The following is a 15098-nucleotide window of genomic DNA, read 5'->3' as shown; positions in this document are numbered from 1 at the left end:
CGTACCTCTGATAGAACCTCCCAGAGACTGAAAAACGAGGATCTTTTTAGCTCGGGAGTTCATTGTTGTAGCTTCGGTTTTTGAGTGAAAGCTCAGTAATTTTCATGCTGTTTATTGGTTTGGCCTTTCTAAAGTTTCCCCACTTTGTGAGGAGGAAAGAAAAATCAAATATTTCTGATGTACAATGTTTTGATTTCTGGGAGAAGTACATATATGTTTCACTTGGTGTTCTTTGTTTCCGATGGATCAAATAAATGCAAAAGAGTTGAGATTTGGTCTTAACTAGCTTTCTTATTTATTATTATATCAAGGATTGCGCACGGGGGTCATCCAGTAGTACAAGTGGAGGAGGAAGAAGAACGACATGGGAAGGAGAGGGAAGTGGTTTATTGCTGTCAGCAGAGCATTCAACCCTGAGAGCAATGAGAAGAAAAGCCAGGTTAGAATTCTTATTCAGGCTTCCTCTGGCTTCTGAGATGTCCCTGTCAAATTCTTTTATCATCAAGTTGTTTACTTTCTTCTTCATTTAACCAGAAGAACCACAAATCTAAGAGGAAATGGAAATTGAGGAGACCCAAACATTATCTTCCGGTCCCTTCTGAAGTGGCAGAGAAATCAATTACTGATGCCACCAAACCGCCGGATTGCTATCTTTCACAGGGCATTAAATTGGTGAAAGTGGAGGATGAACACAGCAAGAATGCCTACAATGTGGCTCTCACCAGTGCTGCTGCAGCAGAAACTGCAGATGTTGCTGCTCAGGCTGCGGCAGCGGTTGTTGGACTCACCATCACAAGACTTATGGGCAAGTCGAGAGAAGAGGCTGCAGCAATCAAGATCCAGACTGCTTTTCGTGGGTACCTGGTATAACATCGTTATGCTTGATTCGATCTTATTGTATAAGTTTGGTTCTTCCATGCTTGATTCGTTTGTAGATTTCACAGTTCACTAGATATGGAAGTCTTTTATGAAGCAAAAGTTGGCTACATAGATTTTCATTCGGAAACATAAGGCAGTCTAATAAAGAATGCAATTTAGGGTTACTTAACTTCCATCTCTTCTTATTGGATAACAAAGAAAGAAGGCCTTGCATGGTCCTACATGCTGTAATTTTCTTGATAGATTAACTTATCTCTTTCGATCTATTTTTGTTATTTAATCGATGGCTATAGATACTATAAGGTTTTGCTAAGATGATGTGTGAATTTAATGGTCTTCTGTAAAAGGAACTTTGTAGAGCTTTACAATAATTTTGATATATTGATATTAGGCACTTTTGGGAAACAGATGAATCTAATTTACTGTGTATGAAATTAGATTCATCTAACATGTGTATGAAAACAACACTAAACTGCCCCCATCTTTTTATGTTTTCTTACAAGCTCTTTAATAATTGGTTCCTTAAATCATGTGTTTTTGGTAGGATGTAGAGCCAACAATGTCTTCCAACCATCAACTATGTATGCATGGCCTGATCTGCGATTTTCTTTATGCGTTCATGAATGTGTTTAACAATGAGCTGGCTTTTCAAAGATTTTAGTGTTATTTATGGTTCAACATACGGTCTAGAATCAGACTTGTAATGGTGACCATCTTGTGTCAAATGTAATCTTCTAAGCTTTGCTTCTTCAGTCGTCCCTGCTATGTTAAGCTACTTTTTATTTTTTTTTTCTCAGTTTATTCTTCAATTTGAATTGTTACTTTTATGCCTAAACCTTTCATCAAGGCAAGGATAGCACTGCAAGGTTTGAGGAGACTTGTCAGGTTGAAGACATTAGTTGACGGTAATGCTGCCAAGCATCAGACGTCAAACACATTACACTGCATGCAAACACTGGCCAGAGTTCAGTCACAGATACGCTCAAGGAGGATCAGAATGAGAGAAGAAAACCAAGCTCTGCAAAGGCAGCTACAGCTGAAACATGAAATGGAACTTGAGAAACAAAAAGTAAATGCCTAAATTCATTTTCCACTAATTATACAAAATCTATTCATGCTTCGGTTTTTTATAGCTATCTGCCTACCCATCACCAAGATAACTGATATGCATGAAGATCACCGATAGTTATGGTGGCGTATGTTTGTCTAGATCTATATTGTAGTTTGCAAGTAGTCAAAAGGACATTTAAATGGAATCTGGATGGATGCAAACACTATCTGCACAAAGATTACTGTTGATTATGGTAAAGTATGTTCAGCTGGGTGTAGATTATTGTAAGTAGTCAAAGGGACATTTCAGTGGAGTCTAGATGGATGTAACATACCTTCGTCATTCATTAATTTATTTTACAACAATGAGTAGTTTGTTCCAAACTACTTGGGATTGGTTGCATGAACATCTTCCTGCCATACCATGGCAAGGTTTATCCTTTGCCAATTGGGCAATATCACAGTAGTGTATTATTATAGAGAGTATAACCTACTCGGGTAGGGTTGCATACGCTCCTCAGAACCCATGTGTGTAGAAGTAGAACCTTATATGTTGAGTTGCCTTTTTTTCGCCAATTGAAGGCGATATCGCTGATTAAACCAAGAGGCAAAAATATTCTTTTGATTGTTTTGTAGTATAAATTTCTTTGGTCTTTCTCTAAAGGTGCAGTATGATAAATGTGCAAAGTAAGAAATAAATGTGCAGCATAGGTTAAGAATTAAATGATTATTTAGATTAATAAGCAGAAAAAAGAGTCCAGTATATAATCTGACTGCAACATAATTTACAGTCAGGATCTGATGGCAACATAGTGCACATTCAGTTCATGTAACTTGTAATTTCCACTTCAAAGTGAAGGACTGCCTCTTTAAATGATCTCAAATATTAAGTATTCCTATTGAGCTGTTTAATCAAGCTGTAGCTATATTTGAAACTGTTTCTTCAAGAAAAGGAAATATATTTTTTGCATCAATAATGTGGTGCCTATGTCTTTTAACATTTAAATTCTTTTCACATTGACTTATTTGAGCTCTTTTTTGTTTTTGATGGTACTAGGTAGGAGATGAATGGGATGACAGTCTCTGGTCAAAAGAACAAATCGAAGCAAATCTAGTTAACAAGCAAGAGGCTGCTATAAGAAGAGAAAGGGCACTAGCATATGCATTTTCTCATCAGGTACTGGGCATTGACTCCACATTTTCTTAAATGTCCTTGTTGTTCTCGATCCTTGAGTTCTATGTCTTGGTGGTATCAGTTCCATTTTCAAACTAAAAATCTACTTTTTCGATATATATAACTTTGGTTTTTCATAGTTCCTAATTGCATAAAGTAGTTGATATAAAGATTTAACCCCAGAAGAGTTGCTCTGAAGCAGTGGAAGAACTCTTCAAGAGAAGTAACCCCGACATTCACAAACCCAAACAATCCACAATGGGGTTGGAGCTGGTTGGAGCGCTGGATGGCATCTAGGCCATGGGAGAACTACAATGCAATAAACAAAGATGTCAATGACCACGCAAAGAAAGCAAGCCCAAGAGTTGGGGAGCAAACAATCAAATTATATGCACATCAGGATACCAATTTGCAAAGGACTCCAGTGGATCATCAGAAGTCAAGCCATTCCTCCAGCCACCATTCACCCTTAACACCCCCTTCCAAACACTCATCTGCAGGAAAAGAGAAATCAGTGAGCTCAAGAGCTGCCACTGACGACTCGAGAAGCATGGTCAGCTTGCAATCAGGGCGTCGAAGGAGGCAAAGCATTGCAGGGTCATCATTCGGGGATGATGCAAGCCTAGCAAGCTCTCCCAGCATCCCAAGCTACATGGCATCGACAGAATCAGCAAGGGCCAAATCTCGGTTCCAGAGGCCACCAAATAACAATGTGGAAACTCCCGAGAGGGGATCTGTTAATGCGGTAAAGAAGCATCTTTCGTATCCAGTGGCAGATAAGTGCAGCATATTGTCTCCAGCAAGAATTAGGCGCAATTCAGATCCTCCGAAACTGGATGTTGCCTCACTGAAAGATGTAGCTATTTGCGTCGAGCAAACGAGCAATGGTGGGAGCAGGTAGCCTGCTCTAGCTGCAACTGACAGAAGTGCCTGGTGGTGAGTATGGTGCAAACACCGAACTTGTTTATTGTACTATCGATATTGGTATGAAATTGGTCTCGAGTGAGAGCAGTTTGAGGTGGATTGCACAACTATTTCTATGATTTCTTGAGCTTTCTTGTGTATTGTTTCTGAACATATGGAACTAAGAACAGACATTGAGACAACTGTTGATGTTCTGCTGTCATCTGTTGCCTTCCACTTGATGATTTTATGTTGTCATATCTTGAGATCTGACCATGTTTGGTACAAACATAGCGTTTCAGGATGCATATAATAGGAAAACATTTGAGATCATGCAAGGATCTTATTTGTCTTCCTCGAGTATTCATGCTTTAGTTAGATTTTGAAAGATCTTCTAGACGAGCTTTTGGATTAACAAGATCATCATACCACACATGCATATTATTATTCTGATTTTTTTACAATGACCAAAGTATCCACACTAATTCAGCACCTCTTTGGGCAAAGTTTGGTCATCATAAGCTCCATTGCATTTGGGTTCCATAAACAAAAATTAGATCATCCAAAATAACGTAAATAAAATAGTTACCATTGCAAGAATTTCCTCAACGAATTAAGAAGTCCGAATGAAAACAATAACCCGTTCGGTTATAGTTAATTGCATATTTATTTCAATTAACTATGTATCAGGTTTTATTGTCAAAATTCTGAGAAGGCAACTTGTCCTCAACATGACAAACAACGACACTATCCCAAATAGTCTATGAGTACAAAAACTACTTACAAAAGAAGTCTAAAATATCATAATTGGTGGGTGGGCTTAACCTCACATCTGATTTATTAAAAAAACGAAAAAACAAGAAATAGGGAAGTGGAGACGTGCGCGAGTGGGAGAGGAGAGAGAAAGATAAGGTTCCGAGGCTTTTACTAGATGATCGAGCGATTAAATTTATATAAAAAATCTTTATAATAAGTTATATAATTTTAATGGTACCGATCTACAATTTATTCTCTCTGAAATACTTTTTTGCTATATTCACTTGGTGAAATTTAAAAATTTTCTTTCATAAAATCTATTGATGATGATGATATGTTATTATTGAACCAAAAGTATGTATTCTTGATATTATTATGATCCTCTAATTATTCTAGAAAAAAATTATTATAAACCTATTATCATTATTGGTGATAGTCGAAGTTTGAAGTGGATTATGGTCTCATGATTTTTTTCACATTGAGTTTTTCATGTAAAAATTTGATGTCTCATTTTATGATTAATTAATTATTCTAATGTTTATGTTGGTTAATATTTACTTTTCGTACTAACTTAGTATTTTGACGAGGAACTCATTTTGATATTAAAAAAGAAAAAAAATATTTCACTATAATAGTTTTTCCCAATTAAATAGTATCAGAGCGGTTATTTGATGCTAGTTTTTCTTGTGTGATTGAAATGGAAGAATCGTGATTAAATTGAACTTATCAAATTATTCCACTTGGAGGTGTTTGATGAAAGATTTATTTTATTACAAAGATTTATATAAGCTCATCAAAGTTAAAGATAAACATTCTACTATGGAATATAAGAATGAGAGATTCAACATAGAAAAACTATTGTCTATATTAGAAAATGGATGTATATAAATTTACATGAGCATAGTTTTGATAAAACTAGATGTTGCTCGGCAAAAGTTAGAAAATCTCTTTACGAAAAAGACAATGAGAAATATAATTTCTCTCCTCAGAAGACTTATCAATTTGAAGTATAAAGATGTTGGTAATATTATTAAGCACATAAGCCTATTTCAAAGTCTTGCAAATAAGTTGGTTGCTATAAAAATAAATAGAAATGATGCGATACAAGAATTATTATTTCTCAGATCTTTATTGGAAAGTTGAGAAATATATGTGATGATAATTTATAACTCCACGATAGAGGAGACTCTAACTGTAGACATAGTTAAAGATAATTTGCTAAATGAAGATGTTAGAAGGAAAGAATAGGGAGAATCTTTTTCTGGTGTATTTGTTATTGAAAAACAAGATAGACGTGGAAGAAGTTATAATAGAAATCCACATGGTTATAAAGGAAGATTCAAATCTAGAAGAGATATCAAGTGTTTCTACTATAATAAGCTAGGTCACATGAAGAAAGAGTGTAGGTTTTGGAAGCGAGAACAGAATGGAAGGAAGAAAAATGAGAAAAAACAAATACGATTGTTGCTAAAAGTGACATCGTTATTGTTTGTGATTACGGATGTGTTAGTTTTGTAGCCCAGGATAGTAACTGGGTAATTGACTCTAGTGCTTCATTTCATATTATTTCTTATGGTGATTTTTTTAGATTTTACACTACTAGTGATTTGGCAATGTCAAAATGGGAAACAGTGGTACATCTAAGATTATATGTATTAGAAATATTTGCTTGGAGACCGGTACTGGGAGCAAATTAATACTCAAAGATGTTAGACATGTTCTAGATATTCGTCTAAACTTGATATATACAGGCAAATTTGATGATGAGGGATTTACACACTATTTTGGTGAAAGCAAATGTAAGCTCACTAAAGGTTCTTTAATTGTGACGAGAGGAAAGAAGCTAAACTCTCATTATATCATGGAAGCTAAGCTACACAAAGAAGAGATTAATACAATTTAAAAGGGTGAAAGCATAAATCTTTGGTATAAGAGGCTTGATCATATTAGCGAGAAGGGACTTCAAACTCTTGCTAAAAATCTGTTCTTACCAGAGTTGCAAGGTACATCTCTTAAATTTTGTGATCATTACTTAGCTAGAAAAATACATAGACTTGCCTTTCATATATCTTTATTTAGTTACTTTCACTGATGACCATTCTAGAAAAAATTGGGCTTTTGCTTTGAAATATAAAGATCAGATACTCGATGTTTTCAAGAAGTTTTATATTAGTGTTAAAAGATAAACTAGTAGAAATCTAAAGTGTGATCAAGTAGCTAATGGTAGCAAGTACAAGGGTCTTTTTGAGAATTATTATAGGTTTAATGGTATCAGACTTGAGAAAATAGTTCATAAAACTTCTCAGTAAAACGATGTGACAGAAATAATGAACAAAACCATTGAAGACAAGATTAGGTATATGCTTTCCCATGTCAAATTACCCAAGTCATTTTTGGGGGTGGTTGTGAGAACTATAGTTAATCTGATAAATCTTTCTCTATCAATTCATTTGAAATGTGATGTTTCAAAAAGAGTATGAAAAGAAAAAAAATATATCTTATGATCGCTTAAGAGTCTTTGGGTGCAAAATATTTGTTCATATTCCCAAAGATGAGAGGTCTCAGCTTGATAATTAGGCAAAAGTATATATTTTCTTAGGATATGATCGTGAAGAGTTTAGGTATAGATTATGTGATCTAGTGAATAAGAAGATTATTAAAAGCATAGATGTTGTGTTTCTTGAAGACTAATTATTTGATGATTGTGACAATATTGAGAAGCTAAAAATCTTTATTTATATTTCTTGAAGTTTGGGTCCAGTCTCTCCACTTGTAAATCATGATGATCATGGAGGAGATGAAAAAGAAGATTATGATGAGAATATTAGTGATAATGCTTCTACAATTGATGATACTGAACCAATTGAATAATTTAAGCAAACACCTCCACCATCAGTTGAGATTCCATTGAGAAGATCCACAAAAGAGTGATAACCATCTATAAAATATCCTCCACATGAGTATGTTATGTTTATTAATAAGGGAGAGCCAGAAACTTACCAAAAAATTATTCTACATGAGCACAAGAATGAAGAATGAGTGGGTTAAAATCATGCAAGAATAGATGAGATCCTTACTTAAGAACCACATATATGACTTGTAAAGTTGCCTAAAAGGAAAAAATTCTCAAGAATAAATGGGTTTACAAAAATGAAGACCGAAAATAATAGCCATAACAAATATACAAAGCGTGACTAGTTGTGAAAGGATTTAGTTAAAAGAAATGTATTGACTTTGAAGAAATATTTTCTTTTATAGTGAAAATGTTCTTTATCCAAGTTATTCTGGGTTTGGCTACCAATTTGAATTTAGAAGTTGAGCAACTTGATGTAAAAACTATATCTTTTCATGGTGATTTAGAAGAAAAAATTTACATAGAGCAACCAGAAGTTTTAAAGTCAAAAGAAAAGAAAATCTAGTGTACAAACTCAGGAAAAGCTTATATGGATTCAAACAAGCACCGAGATAGTAGTATAAAAAGTTTGATTCCTTTATCATGAGTCAGGGTACAAAAGATCTGATCATTGTGTATTTACAAGGAAGTTTTCAAATGATGATTTTATTATTCTCCTACTATATATTGACGATATGTTGATTGTTGGCCATGTTGCTAGTAAAATTAAGAAGTTTAAAAAAGAGCTAAGTTTTTTACTATAAAAGACTTAGAATTGTCAAAACAAATACTTGGCATAAAGATTCTTCATGATAGGAAGAATGAAAAGATTTGAATATCTTAAAAGACATATATTGAAAAGGTTCTTGAAATATTTAACATGAGTAAAGCCAAAGCAATTTGTTCTCCAATTGTAGATCATTTCAAGCTTAGTTCAAAAAAATACCCTATAAGTAAAAAAAAAGAAGAAGAAATGTTTTACTCATTTATAGTAGGTAGTTTGATATATGTTATAGTTTGTACTATGCTAGATATAACTTATGTAGTTATAATTGTTAGTCGATTTCTCTCTAATATTGGTAAAGAATATTGGGCAGTAGTGAAATGGATATTAAAATATCTAAGAGATACTTTCAAGTAGTGTTTATGTTTTGGCAGTGGTGAACCTGTGCTAGAGAGGTACACAAATGCAGACATAGCATATGATACTAATTCTTAGTAGTCTAATTTACATAATTATGTTGCTTTATCAACCATAGAAGTAGAATACATAGTAATTACTAAAGTCTGTAAGAAAGCTTTATGAATGAAAAAGTTTTTACAGAAATTAGGCTTGAAACGAGAAGGATATACTATTTACTATGACAATAAGTGTCATTTATCTCTTCGAGAATTCAACATATCATTTTAGATCCAAGCATATTAATGTAAGATATCACTGGATTCGTAATGTGATTAAGATGAAAGAATTGCACTCGGAAAAGATGCATACTAATGAGAATGAATTAAACATGTTGACAAAGTCTTTACCTAAAAAGAAGCTTGAAGCATGTAAGTGAAGAGCAAGTTTAGTATAACCCACCATATAAGTTAGAGGGGGAGAATTATTAGGTCCAGCCCATAGGTGGGCTTAGACGGGTGGAAGAGGTGTATGAATGGTGAAAATTGTGGTAGTATAGGAAAAATAACAGAGAGAGAAGAGGAGAGAGAAAGTTAATGTTTTAAGATTTTTGTTAGATGATCAAGCGGCTAAACTTCATCAGTTTTGACCTAAATTTTTTGTAAAAAATCTTTACAATAAGCTCTACAATTTTAACAGTACCAATCTATAGTTTATCCTCTTTAAAATACTTTTATACTATACCCACTTAGTGATACTTTAAATTTTCCTTTCATGAAATGTTATTATTGAGTCAAGATATATGTTGTTGATGTTATTATGATCCTCTAGTTATTCTGGAAGTTTATTATAAATTGGTTATCATTATTAGTGATAGTGGAAGTTTGAAGTGGGTTACAGTCTCATAATTTTTTTCACATTAGATTTTTCACGTAAAAATTCGATTTCTCACTTTGTTGTTATTGATTCATTTTTCTATTGTTTATACTACTCTGGTTAATATTTACTTTTAGTAATAAGTTAGTATTTTGAGGATAAATTCATTTTGACAAACAAAGAGGAAAAAAAGTTATTTCGCTATAATATTTTTTTCAACAATAATTAACCTTACCTTTAAGCTAAAAAACAGGAATATACACTTTATGGTGCCATAATAAACTTATATTGATTAGATAATTAGAGAATCATAGTCTATTAGAATATTTACAAAATCAAAAGAACTTTCCTATGAATCATTATAGTTAGTCTTTGCTATTTATATTTTAAATGACGGTGACATCATTTAGAAACTCATAATGTTTATAGAAAAATTAAGATACGTATTTTTACATATCTTTTTAGTTCGAACCAACTGATATAAACTATAGTGAACTTGAGTTTTCTATATGAATATTAGCAATATATATATATATATATATTGTAAATATTATATGAATCATATATATACTCTCCATCAATCTCTCACGTGATGGATTACTGGGATTACAGAATAAAAAAAAAGAAGAAAAATACAAAGTAATATATTTACTAATACGAGGGATTAATAAAAAATTATTTACAAACTTGTGATTTATTTAAGAGAGTTCATTCACACAGATTTTACATCGTCAACTATCATATCATACATTACACGCATACATGTACACACACAAAATAGGGGTTCTCCTGAGAACTGTCGATAGAGATGAAGGGTTATGACAACACACTTTCTTCTAATCCTATCCAATAGAAAATATAATACCCATTTGATTCATAGAAGTGAGATTAATTACTTTGAGATCGTATAATTATGTGTATTCGTAAGACTTACAAGTTCTCGACATATTTGTGGTGGATGACAGAAGCCACCTCTCTGGCCCAGAAACGGAGTTGCCTCTTCATGTCAGCTCCATACGGAGATCTCGGCTGCAGCGATGGGCTGACGACTGAGAGATCATGTCTCATCCAGGCCTCAGAAAGATATGGCCTCTCCACGCCTTCGTCCTCTTCCTTTTCCTCTCTGCTTGCCTCGTCATCTCTCCCTTCCTTTCCCAGCCGCTGCAGCCCTGGGATTATGTTCATGATCTCCATGCTCAACTCCTCCTTCCGGAACACAAAACCCAGGTCCATGAAACCCTTCACTTCGTAGTTCTCCAGCTCCGTCACGCTCCTGGAGCTTCGCGACCTGCTCATCGCTCTTCTTCTTCTGCTTCTTCTTCTGTCGCTCCTGCTCTCACGCTTGAGATCTGAACTCGTCGTCGGGAACGAAGGACATGACCGGAGTACTCCCGTAGGCGGTTCTCGCAAACCGAGAACCAATGTTGTTGGTCTCTTGTTCTTGTATTTAGGCTGCCAAACATCGATGTCAGCACCTAAGTCGGTATGTATTCCTGAGTTCATGGTGATTACCTTGTGCGAGTTGCATCGTGGAACCGGTTCCGAGTTTTGCGTCTCTGACGAGGTTGTCATCTTCTTCATCGCGGGGAGGTCTAATCCAGTAGGCGCCAAGAAAAGAATGTTCCTATGGAACCAGATTCTGTCCATGGCATCTTGGAAGCCTAATGAAGCGTTTGCAGCCATCAACACCTGCTGCTTAGCTTTCATGCTACTGCAGCACACGAGTAACAAAACAGGAGGAAGATGCTCGATCGATAAACGATAGGTGAGTGCAAGAGTGAGGCTCCGATAAAAAGGCCTGCGATGATGTGGTCATGCATCGTGCTTTCAAGGGTCCCCGGTCGGAGACTGGAGCGAACGAACACATGCCTTGTGCATTTTGATATGATACTAAATGCAAAATTCCTTGGCCAGGAGTAATCTCTCTTTTCCTGCGCTGGATAGAAGTGGTGGCGTGGATTAACGTGAAGTTGCTTTTGCCTTATCCACATCCATTTGTTTGTCAAAGAAGCAGAATCGAAGGAATGGACTGCGTTCATTCATTGGTGGACATGGTGGTGCAAGGCCAAGAGTGCTCCTCAGGTCATGAACACATCCAAGGTAGGGGACAAATTTCATGTAAAGGGGCCCTGCACGAAAGAGCACTAGAGGATTCCCGGTGACCACCACTGTGAGTGCTTCTTTTTTGGTGTCCTCAGAAAGTATTAGACCTCCATTGATTGATAGCAGCTGAGATAGGGAATGCTACAAAACACCTTCTTTTGCCATAATCCTTGTGAGACTGTTTGTTGGCACCGCATGTAGAACAGCAGATACCTGTAAACACAGAAAAATAGTGGCTTGGAAACATAACAAGGGGAAGGAATTCAACATCAGTTGTGAACCACAAATAAAAATAAAAATAATAATCTTGAAGGATTAAGATTTGAAATTGCATATTTTTGTTATGAATTTTGATGTAGCATTGATTATTATGTGTTTCATTGGAAATCCAGAAAATTCAGATTAAATTACTTTTAATCAAGGTTCATATTAATTAATAATAATTATCTTCCATTGATGTCCTTCACTCATATTAAAAATATGTTGGTCTGCTACAAGAAAAATTGTGCAGCCATGACACATTCTGCAGAGCCATGGAAGCTTTTTTGTTAATAGGTTTTCGGAAACCTTGATGATATCAATCTATTAACAAAAATATTTCCATGATCAAGAGGATCTCGCATAGCCATTGATGAATCCAGGAAACGAAGAACATCAAGTTTTCAGCTTCATGAGAAGACTCTAACTTGTTTATCCTTTCAATAAAAGATAATAATTATATCATCGATAAACATAAGATGAGATATTACGCGACCGTCGTCGTCGATGTGAAAGACATAAATTTTCTTCGACTAACTAATTCATTAAGAATAACCTAAAAAAATTTGTTAATCAAAATAAATAAATAGAAAGAGATTATTAACATTTCAGATATTGTTTTTGCTATTAGACTAATTTGAATTACTGGAATTTATATGAGATAATAAATCCAATGCTATATATTTGGGTTGAGAAATCCTTATTGGTGAGAGCACTAAATCAATCATTCATAAAATACGGACGAACCCTCTGAAGTACATTTGCAATGAGTAATTCTACCCAAAATGAAAGCATATTGTTCCCAATTGACAATGGTATGATCATTGACCTTGACACGTTTACTAGCACCTTAGCCAAATAGTTTATAAATAATATTGTACAAATTAATATGTTTTTTATAATTCAATTTTTTTGTTCGAATTGAATTTATTAGAAATATAAAAGGAAATGTTCTATCCTAACTGAAAGAAATGAGAGTATTAGTATGAAAATTAGAGAAAGCACAACTTAGATAGATCATTGTCCTGTATATCTGTATATATGTATATATGTGTATATATATATATACATATATACACATACATATATACACATACATATATATATATATATATATATATATATATATATGTACATATATACATGTACATATATATATATATATATGTACATGTATATATGTACATATATATATATATATATGTATGTGTATATATGTACATATATGTGTATATATATATGTACATATATACACGTACATATATATATATATATATATGTATATATATATATATATGTATATATATATATATATATATATATATATATATATATATATATATATATATATATATATATATATATGTACATGCACATATACATATATATATATATATACACATACATATATGTAAATATTCATATATATACATATATATGTATATATGTATGTATGTACATAAAAGAGAATAGAAAATAAATAATATATAAGAGAGAAATCAGTCATTTATGTGGAAGACATCACTGAAAACCCTAAAATATCATTTTATCTTAAATGACTACCAATATTAATTGATGACTAAATCACCTCATTCGATAACAATATCTATAGGTGATTCTCATTCTCTTTTTAAACATATTTAGACCATCTTAGATGACTTCTCCTCATTACTTTTATTGGAGCATTTATGAATAAAAATATTCTTGTTTTATCTTTTGAGTAACTTTATATATCTACCATAACTTTCTCATATTAATTATACTTTTTTTTCCTAGCATTCAAAACCATAAAACATGGTTTATTTTTTTTCTAGCATTCAACTTTCTCATTTTGATACTTTAGTCATCCAATTTTTATTCTACAAAGAAATTTAAATTGTGATTGATCTTTTGATCCCACTGAATAATAAATATCCAAGATACCTAAAGAATTTCTTATCCATTAATCCATCTAAATGTGTCATTAATTTTTCCTTCGGTATAATCAAAATTATATTTCATACATTCGTTTTTTACTGTTAATATAAAATTTTCAGTTTTCAAAGTTTCATTATTATGTTATATGTTAATAAAATAAATGTGAATCCTTATTTATTTATTTATATTTATTTTCATTAATTATCTAAATAAGAAAATGGTTTCATTGATAGATTTTTAAGGCACAAAACCTTATTGTTTCTCGCAAATGCTCATTTTGAATTTTTTTCTACATTCTATCGTTCATTCTTAAAGTTTTGTAATGGAACTTATTATCTTAGTTTCATTGTAATTAATATCCTCTAATTCTTATAAATTCATCTCTTTTCTCAAATATTAGATATATTCTTAAAATTTAAATTAAATAATCGAGTCTAGCAAATTACCACTTGATCATGTTAACTCTTCCAAACATTAATAGACATAATATTAAATCCATCATCCTTACCTGTTTTTATCTTTAAAAAAATTTTTTTACCTTATCTACTCTAGTTTTATGAATAAATAAATAAATTCTAAACTTATCGCTCTCGTCTATATTATACACAAAATATTTATTAAATAATTTATAAAATACCCTTTTTCATCTTTTATTGATCTTCATATCATTGACAAGTATTTTTCTTCATCTTTTATGAACTTAATGTTACCTATGTTTTCTCTAATTCTTTTCCTAGCTTTAGCAGTATAAAAATAATTGATGCCTATTCTTGGTACATATTATATCACAAATTTATTATGAGCTTTATATTATGCTCTACATTAGCACTTTTTTTTTTTTCAATTCACAATCTTATCAATGTTTAAAGTATGATTTTTATTAGTGATTGTTTCTAACCAAACTATCTGCTCTCTCTTGAAATTATACCTTTTATCTTAAATTCAATCAATAACATCATTATCATGCTCATGATCATTATCCTATTAATATTATCTCCTCTTCCTCCATCTTACTTTTAGGAAATTTTATATTACTGTCTTTAAAATTACACTCTCTTGATCTAATAAAATTATTTACTATATATCACATTTCTCTCCCATTTTCTAACCAGTAAAATACTTTCCAAAAAATCAACCTAAGTTGGTTCATCAAGCTTCCACCATGTATT

General features: G+C 32.7%; 2 protein-coding genes across 2 annotated transcripts in view; one reads left to right on the top strand and one right to left on the bottom strand.

The window, feature by feature from the left end:
* The window catches only part of LOC135598175 (protein IQ-DOMAIN 3-like), a 5130-nt gene extending 954 nt beyond the window's left edge, over positions 1-4176 (top strand). The window contains exons 2-6 of the mRNA XM_065091713.1: positions 312-439; positions 535-864; positions 1727-1948; positions 2987-3106; positions 3306-4176. Of these exons, the coding sequence (XP_064947785.1) occupies positions 365-439; positions 535-864; positions 1727-1948; positions 2987-3106; positions 3306-4004 (1446 nt within the window). The 5' untranslated portion in view covers positions 312-364 and the 3' untranslated portion in view covers positions 4005-4176. The remainder of the gene's footprint in view (positions 1-311; positions 440-534; positions 865-1726; positions 1949-2986; positions 3107-3305) is intronic.
* A 6325-nt stretch (positions 4177-10501) lies between these two features.
* LOC135598174 (uncharacterized) lies at positions 10502-11499 on the bottom strand. Its single transcript, XM_065091712.1, has 2 exons — positions 11164-11499; positions 10502-11103 (listed from the first exon to the last, which is right to left on the bottom strand). Exons 1-2 carry the CDS (start codon positions 11356-11358, stop codon positions 10582-10584), a joined length of 717 nt encoding a protein of 238 aa, XP_064947784.1. The 5' UTR covers positions 11359-11499; the 3' UTR covers positions 10502-10581.
* Between the last annotated feature and the right edge of the window lie 3599 nt (positions 11500-15098).

Source organism: Musa acuminata, chromosome BXJ2-1, assembly GCF_036884655.1.
Source record: "Musa acuminata AAA Group cultivar baxijiao chromosome BXJ2-1, Cavendish_Baxijiao_AAA, whole genome shotgun sequence".
Taxonomy (NCBI): domain Eukaryota; kingdom Viridiplantae; phylum Streptophyta; class Magnoliopsida; order Zingiberales; family Musaceae; genus Musa; species Musa acuminata.
Note: the sequence above shows the minus strand (reverse complement) of the source record. Positions and strands in the feature narration are given on the sequence as shown.